The sequence below is a fragment of the Carassius gibelio genome, chromosome B8 (assembly GCF_023724105.1).
Source record: "Carassius gibelio isolate Cgi1373 ecotype wild population from Czech Republic chromosome B8, carGib1.2-hapl.c, whole genome shotgun sequence".
NCBI classification, from domain to species: Eukaryota; Metazoa; Chordata; class Actinopteri; order Cypriniformes; family Cyprinidae; genus Carassius; species Carassius gibelio.
In genome coordinates, this window is record NC_068403.1 from 5,146,445 (window position 1) to 5,174,398 (window position 27,954).

General features: G+C 37.3%; 1 protein-coding gene across 1 annotated transcript; it reads left to right on the plus strand.

The window, feature by feature from the left end:
• Window positions 1-116: 116 nt before the first annotated feature.
• On the plus strand, window positions 117-27,954 carry LOC127963523 (uncharacterized). Its single transcript, XM_052563468.1, has 5 exons — window positions 117-173; window positions 10,161-10,562; window positions 14,594-14,866; window positions 20,905-21,033; window positions 27,552-27,954. Exons 1-5 carry the CDS (start codon window positions 128-130, stop codon window positions 27,602-27,604), a joined length of 903 nt encoding a protein of 300 aa, XP_052419428.1. The 5' UTR covers window positions 117-127; the 3' UTR covers window positions 27,605-27,954.

The window sequence follows — 27,954 nt, forward strand, 5'->3', positions numbered from 1 at the left end:
TTTCACAATCTACTTCTCACATCTTTTTTGTTTTTCTTGTTAACACAGAGGAAGTCTGTTAAGTATAAATACTCAGTCACATCCCCGTACATACATCAGAAAGCTGCAGTCTCTCATCGATTACAGCATGAACCAGCTTCATATCCTTATATTGGCCCTTCTTCCAGCTTTCAGTAAGTGGATTGCATTTCTTGTCTCATTTTTTATGTTTATGTACTGTGTAAGGAGTGTAATTTTCGCTTTGTCCTGATTTTACTATTTTACTATTCTAAAATTACTATAAAATAATATTACTATTCAATAATATTTTATTGGCAAGTGCATCTAAATACTTTAGTTTTTACTCTGTTCGTATGCATTTTGAAAATATTTTAAAGTGTATTATAATATTTTGTAAAATGTCGTTTTTGTCATGTTTTGTTTGTCATTATTCCTTTGTAAAATATTTTAACATTTTCAGGTTAATGGGTCAATAAAATTTTTTCCATCTTTTTGTACAGTGGCATTTAATTTATCTTGTCCTGATACTACAGTTTACCCTCCAATGACCGGCACTGTCAAATTTTTATTGATTTATTTATTTTTAATTTAATTTATTTTAATTTTATAATTGTTTTATTGGGACTAGGGATGCTCATTTTGGTAAATTTTCCTGACCGACAACCGCAGCTCGTTATCTGAACATTTAATGTTAACTCAAAGTTAGAATAATAAATAAGTAACCTGGATTTACACATGCATCCTCAATTTATCATGCACCAGCTGTGCTCCTGAGAACAGAGAAAATACAGAAGAAAGAATATAAATAAAAAAGAATCAAATAAATAGGTTTACACTAAATCGGTGACAGGTTGTCACGGTACCAAAATTTCAGTATTCAGTACCGATACCAGTGAAAATCCATGGTTCTCGGTACCAATTTCGCTAAAGCAAAGCAAAATACAAAAATATGCTAAGAAAAAAAAAAATGTTTAGCACTAAAAATAAAACCAGTGCCATTCTTTATACGTATTTACAATTGTGTTTAAAGTTTTTCTACAAGTAATATAATTATGAAAAACAGTACACAAGTTTCACCCAAATTTAATTTGTCTTTTAATGAAATTTAAACATTTTATTTTTTGGTAAATAAAGGGGATTTGTTATTAAAATTAAAACATGGAATAAATATTATATGGGGTGGTGTTGGCGCAGTGGATAAGACTTCATTAAGTTGGTTTGAGAGACCCGGGTTCGAATCTACTGTAAGACACCAATGTGTCCCTGAGCAAGACATTTAACCCCTAGTTGCTCCAGAGGAGTGCGACCTCTGACATATATAGCAATTGTAAGTCGCTTTGGATAAAAGCGTCAGCTAAATGTTCAATGTTCAAAATGTTATATGATTTATTTCTATAAAAAAAATACAGTTTTATTAATTTTTTCAACAGTAGTAGTTTTTGATGTATGCATTGCATTCTATGCATTTAAAAAAAAAAATTCTAAAAAAGGGAACTTAGTTGTTAATTTTAAGAGACCCAGGAGTCTTATTTTCTCTTGCATAATTAATATTGCACTTTAATTAAGCAAAAATCACATATTTATCCGAATTTTTGTTAGAATACTCGATTACTAAAATATTCGATAGTTACAGCCCTAATCTCTAGTAATTACAAATTTAGGTTAAAAAAAGATGTCAGTCTTTAATTTTTAGGAAACAAATCAAAGAAAAAAAAATAAACAAATTCTACTGTTTCTAATGTTCTGTATGTTGCTCAAAAACAAAATATATTGTGTCCACTCTGATTTTTTATTTTGTTTCACCCAGTCATTTAAAAATAAAATTTCAGAGCTGTAACAACAATACCGTGATACCATGAAATTTTTGATTAAGGTTATCATACCATCATGCCTAAAAGTTACTTTTTGTTTACTATTCTTTGAATTTTTGGTCTACAGTATATCTGTTACAAACTGGGTGTGCTAAACGAAAGACAAAGAGATTGAGGAGGATGGTGATCAAAAAGAGGAGTTTACTAGATGACTACGGAGAATACAGACAATATACTACACTATAACAGCATTAACATAAACATTCACATTCACATTACATTCAGAAGTGTTAATACAATCACGGACAAGGGAGAACTGAACAGACCGGGTATTTAAACACACAGAAGGTAATGAGGGAACTGGAGACAGGTGGGGAATAATCAATTAACCCAAACAAGGAGGAAGGTGACCAACTAAGGAAACAAAAGTTCATTAACGTGACAGAAATGGAGCATAGGAACTGACTGGAGGAGGTAGGAGTGGAAGACTGAGAGGTTATACAGGGGGATCAGGACTGGAAGGAACCAGCGGAAAAACAGGGGATTCAGGAATTACCTCCATAGACCAGTCCATTAGGTCCAGTAGTTGCTCCATATTTCCCGAGACCGAATACATCTCACCCTCAGTCGCGGAAGTGTGGGCAGGGCGCCCTCGATCTCCACTAAGACTCCCACGATGCATGGTGTTGCCGGCTCACACACCTGGTCAGTCGCGCTCTCGAGGTCCTGCTCCCCGTCAATGAAAGGCTCGGGCTCTGCGGCTGCGGTGGGCTCTGGCTCCGTGCGGCGTGATGGCGGCTGGCTGGTCTCTGGGTCGGGAGTGGGGCTGGAGATATCCTCTTCGGCGGTGCAGATGGTCCATGAAGATCGATTTTTCTCCAGCACCCACTCCACGAAAGCGGCGAAATCCTCTCGGGGACCGTTCGCTGGTTGGCGTGCCTTACACCGCTCTCTCAGGCCGGTGTAGAAGAAGTTAGAGACCGAGAGGTCGGGGAAGTGGGTAATGCACGCCAGATCGAGAAAGTCCCTGATATGGTCCTCCAGCGAACGGTCCAGTTGCTCCAGGCATAGGAGACGGACTGCTGGGATGGCCATTCCGGGAGAGGGAGGAAAACAAAAATAAAAAACCAAAAAGAAAGAAAAACGCCGCTAAATAAACTATACTGTTGGGTCCGTGATTCTGTTACAAATGGTGTAGTGCTAAGGGGAAGACAAAGAGCTTGAGGAGGATGGTGATCAAAATGAGGAGTTTACTAGATGACGACAGAGAAGGAAGGTGACCAACTTAGGGAACAAAAGTTCATTAACGTGACAATATCATTGTTTGCTGTATCACAATAATCCGTCATGTCATCACGTTCATCATTAGGCCGGTGACACACTGGATGCGTGGCGTGAGCGCCGCGTGTCTGAAGCGTCCCAGAAGCGTGGCGGATTCTGTGTCTTTACACACCAGAAGCGTGCCTGTCGCGGCGCTGGCGCGCTGCTGCTGTAGAGGGAGACCGTTGACAGACCAGGCTCATGTCTTCATTACAACAATACATACTTTTTTCTACACACCTACACCTACGCCTACTGATAAAGGACGAAATAGATTATGTTTGACAGGTGCAATATTTGAAAATCGATAATTATTATTATTATTTTTTTATTACATTTATATCTGAATTTATGTCAACCTATGGACTTTCAAATATCAAAATATCAGGAAATCATATGTATTTGTGTACAAAATGACATTTAAACACATTTTCCTATTATATTTAGCCTGGAAAAGCTTCCAACACGCGCGCAATAGGCGTCGGTTCTATTTCTAGCAAGCAAGTGTTTGACGCGCGTCTCACGCAGGCGGTCTGTATGCTCTAACCTGTTAACATGGGAGCCGAATTAAAAACCGACACGCCACGCGGCTGAGACGCTTGCGCCACGCATCCAGTGTGTCACCGGCCTTAGACGTACTGCTTTATCAATGCCCTTATTTTATGCATATTCCATATAAAGAAATATGTGTAAATACACAGTGCTGGTTCATGTTTGGAGCATGAGAGAATCTAAAATATGTTCACAAAACTTGAAACACACTTGGAATTATTTAATTAGGGCTGCACGATGTGTCATTTAAGCATCGATATCGCAATGTACGAATCCACGATAGTCACATCACAGGATGTGCGATGTAAGCTGTTGTAGTTGATCCGTTATTCATTAACTGTATGGGCCAGCTGCTCCCCAGCCCTTTACGAATGTGATTCGTGGATTATTTGCATAGCTTAACCATCATAGAGTGAAAGTTTATCATTTGCATGTTTTTAAGTCCTGTCAGTTTAACAGGGCAGAGAGAGAGAGAGAGAGAGAGAGAGACAGAGAGAGCGCGTGCGCGAGAGAGAGAGAGCGAGCGAGAGCGCGCGAGAGAGAGAGAGTGCAAGCGCGAGAGAGAGAGAGAGTGCACGCCCGCGAGAGAGAGAGCGCAAACGCACGAGAGAGAGAGAGAAACAGGGAGAGGGAGAGAGAGACTTTTGACTTTATAATCTCTTTATCAACAGTATTCGACAAAACATCAAAACCTAATCAGAAACCAGCAGTTAAAAAAGAGGGTAAGATTAGAAAAAAAAGAAAACAAAAACAAAAGAATTTAAAAAATATGCACACCTCTTAAGAAAAAGTTTAAAAAATAAAAACACCCATCACTTTAAACATTCGTTTGTAAACAGCCATCAGGGTCAATTTCACAGACACACTGATTAATGCACCATTTGAGACTGAAAGTTTCCAAATCATCAACAAGCTTGTAATAGGCATACTCGATATTGATAGGAGATTTCAATAATCCCCTAAAAATAGAGATAACATTAGTTGATCCTGTGCCAAGTAATTTCCTTTTGCGTGATACCCAAATTGCCATTTTTGCCTGGCCAAACAAAAAATTTGTTAAAACGTGAACTGGCTTGTTGCTCCTTTTGTACTTGGGACAATAGATAAAACAAACAGGCGTAAAAACTTCCCCCAAAGACTGACAGTAATCTTCTAATAGATAAAACAGCGGTTGGAGTCTCAAACAATTAAGAAACAAGTGAAAAATTGTTTCTTGCAGCCCACAAAAAGAACACTCTTCCCCTACTAGTGGATCTAGGTGTGCTCTGTGTCTGTTTGTAGCTATTATACAATGCACTATCCTCCATTGAAGGTCTCCAGACCTTTTCTCAATAGGGGGTTTGTACAGGGTCCTCCAGCAGCCTTTAGGGGAGACGCCCAATCCAAAAAACTCTTGCCACTTAGACTCCTTCACGTTTTCAAGAGTGTGAAATGTGTCACCTTGACACACAACCCATAAAGAGCCTTCTTTCCTGCGTCACCAAAACAGCTCAGTTCAGGGGTTCTAAAAGACAGCAATTTGCCCTCCGTTTCCTGCCATTCTCCAGTATCAAATGAGAGAGTCATCTCTGGGAAAGGAGGACTGTCCACATCAGGTGTTTCCAAGGAGAGTCTAAAATCCAATGGTAAAGATTCACGGATTTGAGTTAACAGTTTCCCTGCCACTCTAACTGACCTCATGCCCAGCTTTAGTGCTAAGGTTTCCGCAGATATCCATCCTCTCTCAGTGATCAAATGTCCAACTTTAGTGATCTTAGCAGACCACAAGGCTTTGATGAGGAATTCTAACCTAAGGATATCTAGGTCTATGGTAGAGTTAAAAAGCAGTGGTTCTTCCCTTAGCCAAAGTCTCTGTGTGCTATTAAAATCTCTTGAAATCTTGAAGGGCGACCACGCTCTTAAGCATGTCCTGTAGAAAGGTGTTATTCCAGTCAGATTCAACTTGTTGGTGTCCATGAGAAATAGGTGACAGTCTAATCCCATGTTACCAGCTCTCCTCAGAAGGGCACAGGCTACTTCAGCCCAGGATACATCCTCCCCATATAGAAGTCTCTGAACAGTCTGAAGTCTGAAGGCTTTAATTCTGGAATTAATGTCAACAAGTCCTTGTCCTCCTTCCCGAGTAGGCAGGTAGAGTACAGGTGCCTTCAGCCAGTGCTGTCCCGACCAGAAAAAGTCTACCAGCTTCTGTTGAATTTCCCTCACCAGATCTTCAGGAGGCTCTACGATCATCATTTTGTGCCAGAGAGATGAGGCCACCAGATTATTGCAGATTAGAACTCTCCCCCTGTAGGACAGCTGGGGTAGCAACCATTTCCAGTGAGACAACCTCGCACACTCTTGCTCCACTAGCCCCACCCAGTTTTGTCTCCTATAGTCTCCTGTGCCTAAAAACACCCCTAGGTATTTAAAACCTGTTTTACCCCACTGCAAACCACCTGGAAGTAAAGGACCTTGACCAAGCTGACCACACCATAGAGCACTGCTTTTCCCCCAATTTACTTTGGCTGAGGAGGCTTTGCCATAACACAGCAAAGCCTCTTCTAGGAGAAGGACAGCAATTTTTATCATACATGTAGCGTCATTGTACAGCAGTCTAATCATAGAAATAAACTTGTCTCCAAAACCAAAAGCCTTAAAGGTTTCAAAAAGAAAAACATGATCAACACGATCAAAAGCCTTTTCTTGATCTAATGATAAAAAACCAAGGTTAATGTTGTTATTAAAAGCAAAATCAAAAATGTCCCGTAATGTAGATTATCTAAAATACATCTCTCTTTTACACAGTAAGACTGGTCTTTGTGAATGATTGCGTGCATTACATTGTTTAGTCTGTTCGCCAAACATTTTGACAGAACTTTGTATTCAAAACATAAAATTGCGATGGGCCTCCAAATTTTTAAGAGGGTTAGATCCCCTTTTTTGGGTAACAATGTTAAAACAGCCCGCTGACAACTTAAAGGAAGAGACTTTTCACCAATACATTTCTTGAGTACCTCAAAGTAGTCAGGTCCTATTAAAGACCAAAACTTTTTATAAAATTCGGCAGATAAGCCATCCAGCCCTGGTACCTTCCCTGAAGAAAGACCCTTTACAGCAGCAGTGACTTCCTCAAATGTTAAATCAGTTTCCAAGAGTTTTTTTTGTTCTGAAGTTAGAACAGGGAGGTCCTGTAACAGTTCATCCTTAGATTATTCATCTGTGGCTTCAGCAGCAAAAAGATCAGAATAAAAAGCAACAGCAAGTCTGCGCATTGTCACAGGATCTGAAGTTTCTTGTCCATCATTGTCTTTTAAACAGTACATTTGTTTCTCCTGTCCTGCTTTACGCTCCAAGTTGAAAAAGAAGGAGGTTGGGCCATCCATGTCCTTTATGTTCAGAAAACGGCTCCTTACAAGCGCCCCTTTAACTTCGCCCCTTTAACTTTTTCATTTAAGATGGAGCTGAGCTGATTCTTTTTTTCAGTCCAAAGTTCATGCAATTGTTCTGCATCATTTACAAACATACTTTTTACAATGTCAAGAATTTCCTTTTCCAGGAGTTCTACTGTAATTTTTAAAACCAGGGAGGAAAAGCCTTTGTACTGTTGGCAATAAGTCTTTATGTGCACTTTACCGATTTCCCACCATTGATTAATACTTTCATAAAGGCACTTCTCACTTTTACAAGTTTCCCAAAAAGATTTAAAATTTTCACAAAAACATTTATCCTCCAACAGTTTATTATTAAAATGCCAGTAGGAACTCGTATGGGTTCTATTCACCAATACACAATCAACAGTGACAAATTTGTGATCAGAAAAAGACGCAGGAAAAATAGCTGCATTGAATACTCTATTTCTCATGTTTTGTGATGTATAAAACCTATCCAAACGTGCTTCAAAAATCCTATCATTGCTAATTTTGACCCAAGTGTACTGCTTTATTAAAGGATTATTCTCTCTCCATCCATCTGTCAGGTTAAAACTTTTTATGACTCTAGTCAGACAAGAAGATGACTGCATATGAGGCTAATCGCCATTTCTATCTTGTGTGAAATCTAGAGTGCAATTCCAGTCTCCTCCTAATATGATAAAATCACCAGTTTGCTGCAATTTAAAAAACTGCTCTAGTTTCGCAAAGAGCTGTAATCTATATGCTCAAGTATTAGGGGCATAGATATTGATAAACAAAAAAGATAAATTATTAATTTCAGCTCTGACAGCCATCAGCCTCCCAGGTTCTAGTTCATTTTTCATCAGAATTTTAACATTCACATTAGGAGAAAAAAGTACAGCCACACCGGCACTAATATTAGTTCCATGACTAAGCACTCTCTCTCCTTTCCACCATAATCCCCAATCAGCTTCGTTATCAAGATTACTGTGGGTCTCTTGTAAAAAGACAACACTCGGGTTCTTTATTCTTATGAAGTCTAACAATAAACTCTTTTTTTTCCATCCCTTAATCCATTTATGTTTAAGGACCCCACCCTCAAAACTTCCATAAGAGGTAAAGAGAAAAAGAGAAAACAATAAAGAAAGAAAAAGGAAAACTTATCCATCTTGATTATTTGGTCTTTCCCCTTGCTTTAACTGATTTCCTTCCAGATCTGATAACAGTTAGATGCTTTTTGAGGCGAAAACGCTTTTGTTGTGAAAGCTCATCATAAGTACTCATTCTTCTAGCCATCATAACAGAGGAGACAAACTTTCCCACATCTGGAAAATAATCGCAAACCTCAACACCAGCTCTACCTTTAGTTTTGTCAAGAAATTAGTTTATTTGCTCAAGCGTGTACAAATCATCAACAACTTTTGAAACATCAGACCATTGCTCATCATCTCTTGAACCATCATCAGTGCACTGTGAAAACACTTCCATCTCATCAGCCATATTCTCCTCTGAGACACCTGCCTGCCCTGTAACATCCTCACACACATCTTCAACATCACTTTGACCATCATTCTGTTCATTATCGTCACACTCACTCTCATCCTTATGTATCACAGTAGGCCTACTACATTCAGCTTCCCCAACACTGCCAGGAATACCAGTAGTTTCACTCACCTCCTGCTGCTCATTCACCTCATCTGTAGCTCTTTCAGCCTGCTGCTCTGGCCTCTGTGCGTCTGTATTACTCGTATCGTCGCGGGATGTAGATGCGCGTGGTTCCTCCTTATTATGCGGGCATGTGAGGCGTTTGTGGCCCACGTCACCGCATTCATAACAACGCATACTATCGGTACTGGCATAAACCATAAACGAATTCGCTTCATTAGGGACGCGGAAAGAGACATCTAAAGTCCGCTCAGGGGAGTTTAGAAACATAAAGACCTGCCGCCTAAAGGAAAGGACGTGCTTTAGCATTTTTACATCGCAGAGGAACCGCTTTAACAGGACTTGCGATCTTGCCGAACCTCTGTAATTCTTTTAGAATGGCATCATTGCATATAAACGGTGGGATATTCGAGATAGGGACTTTAGTTGGTGCGGAAAGCGGGGTTACCGGAACATATGTTTCTTTCACCCAAACGCCACTCACAGTCAAAACATTGACCAGTGCCTCTGATTTTAAAAATACGACTACGGCTTTATTCATCCTTGAGGCCGAAACGATGTTCTCAAAACCAATCTTTTCACCAAAGACTAGCAGCATGTCTTCTACAGACACCGCGGGGTCCGGTACACACCTGCACCCATCACGGAGTGAGAGGGTAGCAGGTGTTAGTACATTATTGCTCGCCATACTGGCTGAATTGAGCCGCGCGTACGTGACAAAACACTCGTCCTTATCCAGAAATTATTACCAAGGGGAAAGACAAAAATAATTAAGTAGGTAAAGTAAAGAAAAAGCAAAAGGGGGAGAGAGAGAGAGAGAGAGAGAGAGAGAGAGAGAGAGAGAGAGAGAGAGAGAGAGAGAGAGAGAGCCCCAGCCGCATGCTCACTGTCTTCAAACAACACGAGCGCTGTCTAGCATAAATGACTGCCCACTGCTCCGGGTGTGTGTTCACAGCGAGTGTGTTCACTGCTCTGTGTGTGTGCACTTTGGATGGGTTAAATGCAGAGCACAAATTCTGAGTATGGGTCACCATACTTGGCTGAATGTCACATCACTTTTAGTTGATTATTCAATAAATCTGTGTTATCGCGGATATTAATGTACTTGTTCATCATTGTGTCAGTGTTTTATTCGCAAGAGCAACAAAGTGACAAAACACATTCTGTAGTGCAGTTTGTCCATTTAGGGCTACTGTAAAAACATGGTGGTGACTTCCATGTAAGGGGACCTGCTGTGTATGTAGATAGAAATAGCTCAATCTAAGGTAATAAAAACAGAACGGTTCATTAAGTAAGGTCTTTATACACCCCTGAAAACATAGTTATGTATATTATATTGCATTTCTGACAGTAAATATTACACATTGCACCTTTAAATGCCCCAGAAGGTATGCCACTACAAAAAGTTTGACAATAACTGTCATATCATTTTCCATAGATTCAGACACCAGCTTCTTCCTCATCTACAACGAGGACCGCAAAACATGTGTGTATACAAAGAGTACTACTGTGGTACAGAGTGCACCATGTAATGAATCATCTAAAGCTCAGCATTTCAGATGGACTTCCTCTTCACAAATCTTCAGTCGCTCGTTTAACCTCTGCTTGGGGTCAAAGAATATCAAAGAGAGGGCCAAAATTATCCTTCTGCCCTGCAATGGTCTTGACCCAGTTCACATCTGGGAATGTAAAGATAAAAGCTTATTTGGATTGAAGGGACATAAACTGCACCTAAACCAAGGAAAAGATCCAAATCTGATGTTGTTTTCGGGAATAGGTGTTTGGAGTCAATGGCTGATTTATAGGACCAAAGAAAATTTGTGTTCTCATGGATATAAAGGTAAGAAAAAAAAAGATAGGGTATTTGGACAGTCATTATTCGGATGTACATTATTTAAATAGCCAGTCAGATTTGTTCATCACAGCGCCAAATAGGCCTGTCGTGATAATTAAATAACCGTCTAATCGCAATTATTAGATCTAACCACGAATGTGTCAGACAACCGTGATTATTTAGCTTTTTCTATGGCACAAGGGGAGTTATACACCAAAAGAAACAGAAGAGCACTAGTTTGCAATTCATGTCCTGTATAGCCTACATCAGGGTTCCTAGCGTCCCAGGCTAATTTCAAATAATGTGGCGTGAAAATTCAAATGCAGCATCAGAAAGCAACATTCATTTACATTGACTACATTTACATGCAAACCTTATGGTTCATTCGGACTGAATTCATTACGATTGATGAATCTGATTGTAATGTTGTAATGAACGCTAAATAAAGTGATTGGGTTAATATGCGCGTTTGTCACAAGCTTAAAATAGGAAAAGTTTTATATATATATATATATATATATATATATATATATATATATATATATATATATATGCGCATATATATACATGCGCACACTGCTCAAATAGTGAAAGTGAAAAGTGAAAGTGAAAGCAGAGGAATAACCCACCGCCTTCAATCCGATCGAAATGTCATTCCTATCGAGCTCAATCAGATTGATTAAGGTGTATATGAACGCTTTTCAATCCGATTGCAAACTGATTATTTGGGTGCATGTAAACATAGTCATTGTGTCTACACCGGGCGCGAGCAGAGCGGCGGAGCGCGACGCAACAAAATACAATACTAGGGGTGCTCCGATCACGATCGGCCGATCGTTATGCGCATCTCGTCAGTAAAGCCGGTTTTCGGTTTTCTAATCAGCGGTTAATTCCATCAGGTGCTGATTTCACATAGAGCAGCTGTTACTAAACAGAGCCGTTGTTAATAGAGAATATGCGCAAATCCACTTCATTTTCAGCGTTTTTTTGGTTCATCTTCTCTGTTAACAACGGCTCTGTGTAGTAACAGCTGCTCTATGTGAAATCACGCACCTGATGGAATTAACCGCTGATTAGAGAACCGGCTTTACTGACGAGATGCGCATTAACGATCGGTCGATCGTGATCGGAGCACCCCTATAGAATACAACTTATAATCAGGAGGAGCACATTAATGGTCCGCATGCTCGACCAATGAAAGAAATGCGCTGTGTAACATACATAAGTTCAGAGCAAGCGTTTGCATGCCTACATGGTTGACAGTTGTTAATGCACAATTACCATTTTAAAGATCGACAAACTGTACTGTAGATTTCTATTCAAACTGAAAGCATAAATCTAGGCTACCCGCTACCAATTTCAAGGCACAATAAAAAAGCTGTTAAATTTCATTCACTGACGCTGTACAGTCAGCATTCGGCAACACCAAAATAAAAGCTTGCTGATTTTCAGTTTGAAAATGATGAATTCAGTCGAACCCAAATAATGATATATCATCTCTATCCAAGATTATATCCTAATTATTACGTAGTTATTGTAATAAGTACATAGTATGTACATGAGGAACAGGACTGTAAAATAAAGTGCTACCAAAATCTTGAATGTTGTCTTAAGCAGGGTTAGAACCCTGATCTCCAGACTGACAGACTGGCACAGTCTCAAGCCTCCAGGTTTTCATCCAAAATATCTTAAATTGTGTTCCGAAGATGAACAGAGTTCTCAAAAACTGCCCTGCCTTTCTGAAATGTGTCAATTTTTACAAGGCTCATTGGTCTAAAAAGCGAGGTGTGCTCTGATTGGCCAGCTATCCAGTGCATTGTGATTTGCAGAATACCTCAAGCTTGTGGTGGAAATTTTACGCCCCTTAACATTTTGTGATCCCTTGTCCAGCCGGAGTGACAAGACATAAACATAAAACCCATTATAAACGTGATATAAACATGATTTCTATTCATTTCCTCTTTTGGAAGGCCAAAAAAGTAGTATCGCTTTCTCAACAAAACAGCATCACAGTGGCCTAGATTGAGCGAAAGCTGGGTTGAGTGAGCAGAGGTGGTTTTTATTACTGTAAAAAAAAAAAAAATAGAGAGGGTTTTATTGTTTTTGTCCTGTCATGCCCGTGTTCTGACCGGGAGACACCATAGAGCATCACAGTCCCACCCACAGCCCGAGAGAGCTTTGGTGCCGGAAGTAAATTTCCCATTAATTTCTATCATTGACTTTCGGAAAAATCCGTATCTAAAGAGTTTTAGAGCATGTGTGAGGATAACCAGCTACGGCTGAACTCATAAGCATATAACATATCATTTCGAGTTAAAAAGTTAAGAGAAAATTAAAAAAAAGTCAAAAAGGTACAAGACTGTGTACATATTTTCATTTCGAGCAATACTCAACCCATAAACCACCGCGCCTCACTGAAGTCTACTGAAGCCACAACCGCGAACGAGCCTTTTGAGCAACTTCCAAATCTGACGATGGCCATGCAAACTTTTTCCTCCAGTGAATTTTATTTTATATAGTGAATGTGCAGTAATGGCAGTTCTTTAAGCATTAATCTTGTAAATAAATAGTGTTTTATATAGGTATTGTGTATTTATTTTTATATTTATCGTGTATTTTATATATTGTGTGCATGTGTGAAAGCGGTTAACGATAACGTCAGCAACATGGTACAGTGCTTTGTACCTGACAGCAATCACCGCTCAGTCATCAACATGTCGTTGCCATTACACAAATGTTCAGTAAATGCACAAAAAGGTATGCCTAGGCTAAATATTTTTTTGACAGTGGCATTATAAAATGCTTGATATGATTCATACCATATGAAGGCGACAGTAGCCTAGCTAAAGTGGACGATAATGCTAACTAACGTTACCAACCTCCCTGCAAAACTCACCAAAACTTTTTAGGTCTTGTCCCTCATGCTGGCCCTTATAAAACCCACAAGCTGACCCTCGGACGCGCTACACTCAACTACATGACCCGAACACTTTTGTTTTCCTCCTTGAAAAAAGCCATCATGGCAGCCAAGAGATCATGATTGCACTGATAAGTCTACGCAACACAGGTTTTTATTTTATTTTATTTATGGAACTGTGATGCTCTATAACAGTATATGTTGAGGGGCATGACACTTCCATCAGACAATTGAAACATTTGGCCAATCACAATGCACTGTGACCTGGCCAATCAAGAGCACACATTGCTTTTAGAGAAGAGAGAAGAGCTAAGAGAAACAATAATGTACATTATGTGGAAAATAATGTCTTTTTTGAACCTTAAACCACATAAACACGTTTCATTACACCAAGTAATGTTCTTTTTAGCTGCATCATATGACCCCTTTAAATATTTAGACGTAATAGGCTATTTATTTTGAAACTATTTTACATTTTAATTCTGGACTACAACATGCCCTAGATATTGTTTGAAATTTACATTAGGGCTTCATTAGTTACCATAAACTGCCAATACAAAAATTATTCTGAATATCCATTAATCTTAGGCATTCCAATATTTAATAACAAGTTGATAAAATTGAAAGTTGCAACTGTGTTATTTAATGAGCTAACATGAACTAAGACTTTAATACTAAATTATTAAGTTTAATAACTTGCAAATGAACCTGCTCATTGGGAATGTTAATGCATTAACTAAGGTTAACAAATTAGGTCTTACTGTTAAGTGATACCTATTGGTCTTTATAGTTCTTTTGCACTTTAATCTGTGTAAAACTATTAACTTTATACCTTATTATTGTATTTAAATGCTCAGTTATTTTTGTTATAAGAAAGTTATTAAACCTGTTATACTGTATTACGACAACAATTTTTTTACAACTAAATTTCAATATCGTGATAATACTATATACTGTGATAAAAGCAGTAGCAATTAATCGCAACATGAAAATTTTATATATATATCTCTAATGACCACCGTAGACACTGTGTGTAGCACAGGGACTCAAGATAACATTTAAAAGGATTTAAAATAAGATTAAACAAGAATTAAAATTAACTAAGAATGTTGTATTTCAGATGTCCCAGTGCCCAATATTACAGTGTTCAGGCAGATGGAGGACAGAGAACACATGATTGTCATGTGTTCATTTGGAAAGAGGTTCAATGAGAGCTCTTTCCAGCTGTCACTGAAGAGTGAACAGAACTATACCTTGAAGAACCCACTGTGCAATTCAAGTGAAAAGTGGGTGTTCGAAGTGAATCGGAGTCTGCCGGTTTCCTTCACCTGTGTGCATGAGACTGATTCTGTTGTGAACCGTCAAAGTGAGACCTACACCTACAGCCCATCAGGTAAAACATGTAAATATAAATGTCATGCCAATCTGGTAAAACTTGAATACAGGTCCTTCTCAAAAAATTAGCATATTGTGATAAAAGTTCATTATTTTCCATAATGTAATGATAAAAATTTTACTTTCATATATTTTAGATTCATTGCACACCAACTGAAATATTTCAGGTCTTTTATTGTTTTAATACTGATGATTTTGCCATACAGCTCATGAAAACCCCAAATTCTTATCTAAAAAATTTGCATATCATGAAAAGGTTCTCTAAACGAGCTATTAACCTAATCACCTGAGTCAACTAATTAACTCTAAACACCTGCAAAAGATTCCTGAGACTTTTAAAAACTCCCAGCCTGGTTCTTTACTCAAAACCGCAATCTTGGGTAAGACTGCCGACCTGACTGCTGTCCAGAAGGCCATCATTGACACCCTCAAGCGAGAGGGTAAGACACAGAAATAAATTTCTGAACGAATAGGCTGTTCCCAGAGTGCTGTATCAAGGCACCTCAGTGGGAAGTCTGTGGGAAGGAGAAAAAGGGCGCAAAAAACGCTGCACAACGAGAAGAGGTGACTGGACCCTGAGGAAGATTGTGGAGAAGGACCGATTCCAGAAGCAGTGGACTGAGTTTGGAGTAGAAACATCCAGAGCCACCGTGCACAGGCGTGTGCATGAAATGGGCTACAGAGAAGCAGCACTGGACTGTTGCTCAGTGGTCCAAAGTACTTTTTTTGGATGAAAGCAAATTTTGCATGTAATTCGGAAATCAAGGTGCCAGAGTCTGGAGGAAGACTGGGGAGAAGGAAATGCCAAAATACCTGAAGTCCAGTGTCAAGTACCCACAGTCACTGATGGTCTGGGGTGCCATGTCAGCTGCTGGTGTTGGTCCACTGTGTTTTATCAAGGGCATGGTCAATGCAGCTAGCTATCAGGAGATTTTGGAGCACTTCATGCTTCCATCTGCTGAAAAGCTTTATGGAGATGAAGATTTCGTTTTTCAGCACGACCTGGTACCTGCTCACAGTGCCAAAACCACTGTTAAATGGTTTACTGACCATGGTATTACTGTGCTCAATTGGCCTGCCAACTCTCCTGACCTGAACCCCATAGAGAATCTATGGGATATTGTGAAGAGAAAGTTGAGAGATGCAAGACCCAACACTCTGGATGAGCTTAAGGCCGCTATCGAAGCATCCTGGGCCTCCATAACACCTCAGCAGTGCCACAGGCTGATTGCCTTCATGCCACGCCGCATTGAAGCAGTCATTTCTGAAAAAGGATTCCCGACCAAGTATTGAGTGCATAACTGAACACAATTATTTGAAGGTTTACTTTTTTTGTATTAAAAACACTTTTTTTATTGGTCGGATGAAATATGCTAATTTTTTGAGATAGGAATTTGGGGTTTTCGTGAGCTGTATGCCAAAATCATCAGTATTAAAACAATAAAAGACCTGAAATATTTCAGTTGGTGTGCAATGAATCTAAAATATATGAAAGTTTAATTTTTATCATTACATTATGGAAAATAATTACTTTTACTTTTATCACAATACGCTAATTTTTTGAGAAGGACCTGTAAATGTATTATAATTCGAATGCTCTGTTTTGCCGGCATGTTAGATTTTGACACCTCAATATCCATATAGTCTGAACACTTGCAGGGTATCTGCAGGATTTTTAAAATCAATTTGAAAAAAATTTTAAGACCTGTACAAATACAATTAATATCATATGAGTGGGGTTTCAAGAGGAAATTTAAGACCTCTTGAAATCATAATTAAGAATTTATTGTACCATTTTTATTGCCTTAAAATGTCATAAAATTGTGGAAAAGTGGGAGGGTGGGAAGAGGGGAGAAAAAAAAACAATTAAACACCCTCATTTTGCATTCAAATGAATGTTAAAATATATTTAAAACAGAAAGAATAAAGTCATAGTTACTTTTTGTTTACTCTTCTTTGAAGTTTCGGTCATTGTTTGCTGTATCACAATAATCTGTCATGTTATCGCATTCATAATCAAACATACCACGCATATGTGCATACACGGTGCTGGTTCATGTTTGGAGTACAAGAGAATATAAAATACATTCACAAAACTTGACACGCGTTTGCATATACTGTAGATTTATTTTGGCCTGTCCTGTACTGTGTTTAATTATGCTTCCCTGTATGGTTTAATGGCTGTAATACAGTGGTATACTAGTAGTCATTATTTATTAATTAATTTAATGTTTAAGTTTCATTTAATGTAGAAAAAAAATGTGTTTGTCTTTTTACTAAAGCTCAACCCAATGACATGAGCACACCATATTACCAGACGCAGAGTTTGTCAGCAGATTTACACTGTTTCGTTGATGCTTTTTGATATTCTTTTCTTTTTTATTTCTATTTGAACCATACTATATGTACCTTACTAGCACCATATGTTCACATCAAAAGTATGTATAATTCCTTTTATATTACTTAACATTTAGTTATATATAATTTCCATTTTATAAAGTTTCCGTATAATGGTTTAATGGTCATAAATAAAAAATCTCATAACTGTAAAAAAAAACAAAAAAAACAATTCACAGTGTTGTATTACTATAAGTGCACACAAAAGGTAAGTCTAATTTACTTTGTATAGTGTAGGTCAGTAATTTACAATAACGTCCATCTGGGTGATTCTCACGAAATCGTAGTTTCAAAGATTTCATATATGACATTTAAAAAAATGTTTGTATCAACAAATTTTCTTTTTAAGCATTAAGTGCCGGGTCTGAAGTGTCAGTGACCATAAATTTAAAAAAGTTTTACTGACAATTTAACAACTTTTTGAACATATTTTCCAAAACATGTCCTTAAAAATCTCATTACCGTAACACTCTGAAAAGTCCAGTGATGTGGGGAAAAATAATAAATTTTCACATTTTTAAAAATGGTTTTATAACAGTCATGCACAGTTACTTGAAACTCTGGAATAAAATATATTTTTATAATAACATTTTTATGTAATTTTGAATTATTTCTCTCATTACCGCAACACCTTCTGCATTTTGCAGCCAATTTTTTATTTTTTTTCAGTAAAAACTGAAATATTTTCAAAATGATGTTGCAAACCTGAAAGAACACAATGTATAGATTCTGCACATACATTTAAAAGCAGACTACTATTTTTCAATTTCTTAAATAAATCTTAAAAGAACACATGTTGCGGTAATGATACATAGGTTACGAAAATGAGGTTCATGATTTCGGTAATGATAATAGGCATATTAAGTATATGGTATAGTCAAACAAATAATATTTAATGTAGAAAATAAATTAGATAATATTGGCATAAATTATTTTGCAGTGCTTCATAACTACATAACATAGGGTATAAACACCAGGGGCCATTTTCACAAAATATTTTAAGTGAAACTAAATGTTGCTCCTAACTCCACATCTTTAGGACTCTTCGACTCTTCTTCAAGTACTTCATAAAGTCTTTTTATGTAAAAATCAGCTCTTAAATCTGTGAAAAGTTAGTGGTAGTCAAGAGGACACCTAAATCACAAAGACCAAATCATAAACAATCCTAAAATGGCTGTTTCCACAGCAATCCAGTTTGGATTTCTTTTACCTTTGTACTAAATCTTACTGATCTTACTGTCATATCAGCCATAATAATTCTAGTCTGTTAATTAAAAGGCTGCTTATACATATAACAATTATTTATAAGATGCAGACATGTTGAGGCTGACAATTAGCTGAACATATGCTTGTTTAATTAGTGACACTCTAGTTCAAACTTTATTTGAATATTGCAACATTTTTATTTTGAAATCTTTATTTGATTATGGCAACATGATATCTCATTCTACAATATTTCTATTATAAAATAACTGACAGAGACCCATCCCCTATCAGCCAATCGCTGTGGGTGTAGTTAGTAATCATGCTGACATCATCCATACCAAAAAGGTCATCCTCACTCTTTTGCTTAGCTTAAGATTTCTCCCCATTCCTTAGTAAAATTCTGTCACAGCTGCTTTATGAATAGGTTTAATGAGAAGCAGTTTAAAGGGCACCCTGTGGTTTTCCACAAAATAAATACTTAATAGTGTAATGTTAGAAAAAAAAGAAGACTAATATTCGTTTTGTAATTTTAGTTTTATTATAAAAAAATTATTCACAATACATTATTACAAAATATTTGTTCTTATTTTATTTTATATTTTATGTAATAATCATATAATTATGTAATAACTATTTATTAATAGTCATTGAAGTGGGAATGTAGTCTTGATGACTCAAGTGGATTTTTTTCTTTCTACTGAAAGAGTTGGTTCTGGTAAAGAGTATACCCAAGTGTGAACCTAAAGTTTTTCCAAAATCGCTCATTCCTAAAAAGATGATTCACAATATATTTTTCTTTTTTCCTTAAAGATGTTCTCATTCAATTTAACCCTAAACATTCTATAATAATTGTTTTTGAATTAGAATTTCAAACTGCTGCATTTTTTCATATTTAAATACACTGCCATTCAAAAGTTTAGCATCAATAATAAAAAATAAAAAAAGTTTTTTTAAAGCCTCTTCTGCTCATCAAGGCTGCATTTATTTGATCAGAACTACAGTAAAAACAAAAAAATCATAACATATTATGATAAAGTGATTGTTATCTTTTTAATATACTTTAAACCAGAATTTTATTTCTGTGGTGACAAAGCTGAATTTTCAGCATCATTACTCCAGGTTTCAGTGTCAAATGATCCTTTAGAAATTATTCTAATATGACATACAGCCAAGTATGGTGACCCATACTCAGAATTTGTGCTCTGCATTTAACCCATCCAAAGTGCACACACAGCAGTGAACACACACACACACACACACAAAGTTCTGTTGCTCAGTATAAAAATCATTACACTTATAGAAAGTCCTCATAATGATAGATGCACCAACATTTGTGTAGGCTTCCCAACAATTTTTGATAACTACTCCTGCTGTAACCTCTCACCCATAATGTCTCTCTCCTTCCTGGGATTTGGTGGGTTGGTATAAACGTTTTCTCTGAAATTGGTCACCCTAGCCTTTGCTTAAGCTTTTTTGTTTTGTTATTAAATAATATTTAATTTAATAACTCATTATATACATTTAACAATAGTCTGTTTGATTAAATTCTCATTACCGAAAAAGAGGTTCTCTCTAGCGCAACTGGCCTTAAATTGTTGCGGTGAGTGAAAATGGTGTTGCGGAGGATGAGGTGTCTTAGCATGTTTTGCTAACAACAGAGAAGCCATGATGATTTACCCAATTTTTACTCTGTGTATATAATCAGTCATTAATGAAGTATATTTTCATAGAAAATTTGTAATCTAATATTTTTCTAAATGTGGAAAACTACCCGTTTCGGTGATGATAATCAATTTGTCGTGTACACGTCCTGACAAGAGAATTTTACACTTTTAACTGGAACAATATGAAGATATCTGCCTACCTTGTTGGTATTTCGAAGGTTCTGCCTTATGTGTTGCTTCATTTAAAATCAAGATTTATATTTAAAAAAATTGTGTGCGTAAATGACCCTCAAAAAATATTGCGGAGGATGAGAACATTAGTCATGGACACTTTATATTTCCACTATTGTATCATTATTATTATACATGAATATTCAGTCTGTCATTTTTCTGTCATGTGAAAAATTATAGAAGAATATCCATTTACTTTTTTCAGAATATTTTAATTGTAATTTGTTTAAATTACAACATAACATGAGTTAAGATACAGCTGGACGCATTGCGGTAATGAGAATTTCAGCAGAAAATGCAATAAAATGCAAAAATAATTAATTCCTATGTTGAAATTACTCTTTGTGCAAGGTAGAGAACAGTATTGTCTTTATTATGGTGTTTTTATATATTACTAAATTGCATGTTTAATATCTAAAATCACTAGTGACATGGCGTTTCAACTGTTTCGTGAGAATGACCCATCTGGTAAAGAAATCTCAAATGTCTCAAAAGTGTGAGAGTAACGGTTTCTTTTTTTGTACATGTTTGCTTTCAGATTTTGCTGAAGATTATCATGAGGAAGGGGTTTCTTTATACTACATCTGCTTATTCTCCTCCGTTGGTGCTGGTCTCTTCATCATCACTGCAGCAGTGATCGTGACCACCATCAGGAGCAAAACTAATGGTGTGTGTTAGGGATGGACAATAATATTGATAAAGCCAAGTAGATGGCATACCTCTGTGTGCCACTCATTCGCAGCCCACATGCGGAGCAAAATGGTGGAAGGGGGACAATGATGAGGAATTTATCACTAAACGAGGAGCTATAGCTCTACAATCTGGAACTAGTTTGAGCATGGCTGCTGGAAAAGAAAGGGCTCCGCGGTTAATAAAATGTATTAAAGTTTTCATGTCCATGAGTCTGTATAGGAACCTACTGTCTTACAAAGAGATAATTTAATGGCGTTTTTACTCCAGATTCCCTTCATATAAGTCAAGTGTTTGAAATAGCTTATTTTTGTCATTAAGCATGGTTTCCAGGGCTGTCAAAATGGCTGAAAAACTCAATTCGAATTTGCAATTAAATATTATCATAATTCGAATTATATTCGAATTTAAAATGCATAATTTTAGTTAGGGTGAAGAAAAAATTTTGGTTTCTCTTCTGAGGCCACAAGAGAACGCATTGGGCAAAATATTACTAACGCATGTTTATTCAAAGCATAATAAAATATGACTGTGAAAAAAGTGCATAATATTTAAAACAATGTTTATAAAACATTTATAATTAAGTAACTTAAAGAACTATAAACAAAACAGCATCATGTACATAGTTTAATACAAAGGGGTGAAAGCCAATTACACAGAGCACATTTTTCATTTAAACATTAGATGCAGTAGGATGGGGAAAACCCACCATAAAGTCTCAAGATATGTTTTTGAAAAAAAATTAACCCACCTTAATTTTACATGGCTTTCTTAACATGCGGCTCTATTGTGTGAGACGCGAGTACAACGATAATAGAAGATGTCCTTCTCTAGAAAATGCGTAAAATATGCATTCTGTGTGAATGGCTTGGTTTCAGTTTTGACGTAAACAAGATCTTCTCCACGTTTTCTTTTTCCGCAATATTTTGATTGAACATCGCAGCAACGCTGCATCTAGTTGCTTCAACTGTATATGTTAACAAAAACATTTTAATGCAATTTTGATGACACTTATATATTGTCATCGCATCTCGTGCGCCACTGATAAAGGCCAAAGTATAATTTGACCATCCGTATCCGCTGTCAACAGCGCATGCACGAGGTGAATAATGACAGAAGTGGTACTGGTTTTGGAGCTCGTCCGCCTTCTGAAAGCTGTGCAGAGGAGATAGACGGAACAAAACAGGGAATGTGAAGTATACCCAGGGCGGGCCTTAAAGCTGCCTCCTTAACGGACACCTAAAATTCGAATGCAGCATTTTTGCATTCATATGTGGATATTTTTAATTCATGGAATATTCAAAATTCGATTATTATTATTTTTTTTTTATTTTTTTTTTTGACAGCCCTAATGGTTTCACATCACAAAATGAGGCAGAACTCAGTGGGTGGGAGAAAAAAATCGATTCTCCAATGCATCACGATTCTGTCCAGCGATTAAAGGGGGGTGAAATGCTCGTTTTCACTCAATATCCTGTTAATCTTGAGTACCTATAGAGTAGTACCGCATCCTTCATAACTCCAAAAAGTCTTTAGTTTTATTATATTTATAAGAGAAAGATACTGTACTGATTTTTCCCGGAAAAACACGAGCGCCTGGAAGCGTGTCGTGTGGGCGGAGCTAAAGAATCACGAGCGCGAGTAAGCTTTTGCGTTGAGAGCGTTTGGAAGCTGTGACATTACCGTGAGGAAAAAAACCATCCAAAACAAACCATGGCTAACAGTCAGATTCAGCGTATATTTATGATCCAGAATCAGATCCAGAGGCTGTATTTATTGAATGAACTAGGGCTGTGCGATATGAAAAAAAAACCTATTGCGATTTCTTTGATCAATTTTGCGAATGTGTCACATACCAATATGCTTTTACAGTCATAAATGCGTTCAGGATTAATTTGAAACATATTTCCAAAAGTGGAGCAGAGTAGTGATGGGAAGTTTGGATCATTTTACCGACTCGGACTTTTGAGTCTCGTTCAGCAAAATGAACGAATCTTTTTTCGAGTCATTTCGTTCATTTCGTTCATTTTAGCAAAATGTTATTAAAATATTAAGTGCTACCTCCCCAACACATCTAGTACTTACGCAAACGTTGATCACACTACAAACAATACAAAACTAAAATGCTATGAGATAAAGAAAAAAATACTCATTCTTTACCTGGGTCTTCAGTCTGTGATTAGCTCATCTCACCTCTTATCTGACAAGAAGGCTTTGGGTTTAAGTCATTCCTTAATCACGTGACAGCCCCATACGCAAAACTAACGCGGTCTTGAGCCGGAAAGAGAATTGATTAGTTCATCTCACGAGTCTTTCGGGTCGAGTTTGACTCGTTCCTTAATAACGTGACAGCCCCATGCGCTATTTCTGACATTTCTGTCACTGTGTTTTTGTTACTGTTTTTTGAGGATCTGTGGTTTGTTATTATTTTATAAATAAATAAAACCCTGTTATAAATAAAATTTTGATTAATTTGTCTTCTTGACTGTCTATCGGTAAATAAACACTAGGCTATATAATAATATAATAATCCAAGCTTACAATAAAAAGTATTTATAGACTAGTTTGTTCATTTTTACTCCAATTTTGAGTTTGCTGGTATAATAATTGCTTTTCCTAGGCAGACTTGACATATTGGTATAATATATGTATAAGAAGATTGCTCAAAAAAGGACATAATGACATACATTAAAAGCAAATAACATTTTGAATTTGAATTATTAATGTTAAAGACATTAAGGTTATGATAACTTCAGCTTTAACAGTTTTAACCCAGCTCAGAGTGAGGAGTTTCAGATCCTGGTGCACTGCCAGTGCAGGGGCCATGTTTTGGGAAGACTTTGACGAGAGGGTAGCAAGCTTGAGGCCTTCTGCTACCTCTTCTAAGACCTCAGATGCTATGATGGCCAACCTTGCAGAGCCACTCTTACCCCGCACATCAGACCCTCTGACCTGGTGGAGGAGATGTTCACCAGTATACATAAGCCTTTCTGAAGTCACAAAGACAAGACTTTGCATTGTGGCCACATCCGTGCCATCTGAATTTTTTTTTCTAAAACTGGGCAGATTATCTCAGATCGAAGAACTCACAGACTCAGCCCATCCAAGGTCAGGGAGCTTGTTTTTTTTTTTAATAATGTAAACATGCCTTAAAGCAAGTCCTAAAAATATAGCCACAGTGTGTTATTTATTTTAAAGCTTATTTATTTTTATTTATTTAGAAAAAGACTAGCTTGTTGTGCAATATTTTTGTTGTTGTGATTTTAAAAGGTAATTTGTTATTGTTATAAGGCTCCGTAGCTTTAGTATCTCTTAATTTTCATTTATTTTTTATTCAAATGGTTTAAAATTATTTTGGGAATAGCTTGTTGTGCAATATTTAGTTTTTCTTTTTTTTATATTGTACTTTTAAAGTTAATTTGTTAAGGTTATTAGACCCTGTGGCTTTATTATCTTTTAATTTTAATTTCATTTTTAATTATTTACATTTTTATTATTTTAATTTATTTTGGAATAGTTGTCCTCTTTGTTACAAAGCTTTTCTGTAATAAACAATAAACAACTGTTCAAAAGTATGTACAGTGTTTTTAATGTTTATGAAGTGTCATATGTTACAAAAGTATGGTTTACACAGACAATCTGATTTAATAACTGCACAACTAAACAAAAACAAACAGACAGAAAAAAAGATCAACATTTTAAGCATAACCAACTCTTTATTTCCACATTCAGTGTTATGGAAAAGTACCACCATGACAGAAATTAAAAACAACAATTTGAAACCAGAAATGCATCACGTTACTGTAAGAGTAAATAATACTAATAATAAATAAGTACTACGCACCCATTTTGTAAGGAAAGTTGTAAATGAACTAATTACTCTAGCCAATGTTGTCACATCACAGTACAAAAGAACGAAAAACCCGAAGAACCGAAAGATGAACTATTCAATTATCTGCATTCTTTTACTGTCAGTGTCTATGGTTTTAGCGTATGGGTCTGTCACGTGATTAAGGAACGACTCGACCCGAAGACTCATGAGATGAACTAATCAATTCTCTTTCCGGCTCATATTGCATTGGGTTTAACGTATTGGGCTGTCACGTGATTGAGGAACGAGTCAAAAACCCGATAGACTCGAACTATGAACTAATCAATTCTCTTTCCGGCTCATGCTGCATTGGGTTTAACGTATTGGGCTGTCACGTGATTGAGGAACGAGTCAAAAACCCGATAGACCCGAACTATGAACTAATCCATTCTCTTTCCGGCTCAGACTGCATTGGGTAAGCGTATGGGGCTGTCACGTGATCAAGGAACGAGTCAAAAACCCGATAGACCCGAACTATGAACTAATCAATTCTCTTTCCGGCTCAAGACTGCATTGACTGACAGGTGAATTACTACTACTAGAACAGAACCCATAGAATAATGCGCATGCGCGACTGAACGAATCACTCCCCGAGACGACTCGTTCTTCCCGAGTCACATTAAAGATTCGTTCAAAATTAACGAATCGTTCAAGAACGACACATCACTAGAGCAGAGAAATTCACTGATCAGAGCGAGAGCGTCACGAAATGTCACAAAAGAAGTGTGTTTTTGGCTGCGAGGGCAAGACAAGCCTGCACAGATTACCAAAAAAAAAAACATTAAGGGACCAGTGGACAGAGTTTATTTTTACAGAGCATCAACGGAGTTGTGCAAGTGTTTTTGTTTGTTCCCTGCATTTCGAAGATGCTTGTTTTACAAACAAGGCCCAGTTTGACGCTGGATTTGCGTATCGTTTATTTCTTAGAGGATGATGCAATCCCAACGAAAAAGGGTCACGATCGTGTGTTGGAACCGCAGGCGGTGAGTAAAACTGCTTAAAATATCTCTGTGTTGTTAACTTAGCTATCGGCACGTAAGCACATCAAGTAAACCTTGTACACCTTTAAAGAAAAAAAAAGATGACAAAGTGAAGATCCCGTAACGACACATGACATCAGCGCGTGACGTGTAATGTACGAGTCGACAACGCTAGGCACGTTATACTTTCACTGAAGCAAGCAAACGATCTCGACATCAGCGCAGAAAGTGAGGAACTAACTGATCTCTGCTTCATTACAGTTTGCACATGTTTTCATCGCGAACGTTGATCTTCCTTCAAAACATCTGGTAAAAGAGTCGCGCGATAACGCGCGTCATCACTTCAACACAGAATTAGATCTGGCTTTTGTTCACACAGCGCTCGTCCCGGGTTGAACCCCGCAATGTTACTAGGTGTCCGACCCGGGTTCAATTCGGTAATCAATCCCGGGACGTGGTTGCTTTCACACAGAAGGCGACCCGGCAATGTTCCGGAAATATTGTGGGTCCGACGTGCAGTGTGAAAGGGGCTATAGAGACGTCCTGCTGTAGTCATTGATGATGCTGCACTCGTTCAGTTTCAGCCTCGGGATCTGATTCTGAATCATAAATAAACGCTGAATCTGACTGTTAGCCATGGTTTGTTTTGGATGATGGTTTTTCCTCACGGTTATGTCACAACTTCCAAACGCTCTCAACGCAAAAGCCTACTCGCGCTCATGATTCTTTAGCTCCGCCCACACGTCACGCCTCCAGACACTCGTGTTTTTCTGAAAAAAATCAGCACAGACTATTTTTCTCTTATAAATATAATAAAACTAAAGACTTTTTGGAGATATGAAGGATGCAGTACTACTCTATAGGTACTCACGATTCACAGGAGATTGAGTGAAAATGAGCATTTCACCCCCCCTTTAAACTGCATCCTGTGCGCTCAAAACTCTCTCTATGCTCATGTGTTAGATATTAATTATTTTCGCACATTTTTATTTCTATCCTTTTACCGCGTGCAGTGTGAACGCTCTGATCCATTAACATGGGCTCGGAAAAAAGGCGCATCACTGACAGAGTGTGAACCTAAAGTTAGGCATATGCCCAGTCAGTTCTGTTCTCGCGCTAGGTGCGTTGCATTCTGATTGGATTGGATAGCATACTATGGGAGGTCAGGGCCGCGAAAAATCGTGCTATAAAGTGATTTAGAAACACGCACGCTCAAATCGTGATTTTATGACGATTTCTTTTAATCGCAAAGCCCTAAATGGACTGGAAATTAACAGAAAATAACTAGGGCTGGCACCGCTCAGCAAAACGGGAAAACCAGATCCAGGCAGAGCTCAGCAGCGGTTAGATAGTCACTGGAGCAAGCAGTCAGGGGGAAACACAACAGCCATTTATGCATGTTTGAATTTGTTGTTCTGTAGCATATGCAGCAAAAATATCTAAGATAAATTGGTGGTTTATTCTTAAACTAATCAGCGAGCTCGAATAGTGGAAGCATAGTAACAGTTTAATATTTATTTTTTGTTATTTATAACAAATATATTATTTATAAAAAATATATATATATATTTATATATATGAAATGATGTTATGTTATGACTTAGACATTTTTACATATATTAACAATATTATTTATTTTAATAGTAATTGGCGGCCCACCTGCAATACCACCGCGACCACCTCGGACCACAGGTTGAAAACCACTGGGTTAAAGGATTACTTCTACAGATAATGACCATTCTGATGTAAAAGAGGACGTCAGATTCTGAAGAGGAAAGAACAGCAATCAATTCAGACCAATCAATACATTTCCGCATGTTGAACTGTAATACTCTTTCAACATCCAAGTAAAATTCCTATTATATAAATTTTATCAACATTGTATTTTATTCACAATGTACCTTATCTGCAATTATAATGCATAACCATGAACTGAGAGTTTATTGTTCTGCAATTATACTTTTTCACTAGCTCTTTACTATGCTGGTTTACTCTTGAAACTCTGTATTGCAAATATTTGTGGCTTTTGCATTTAGATTTTTCTCAT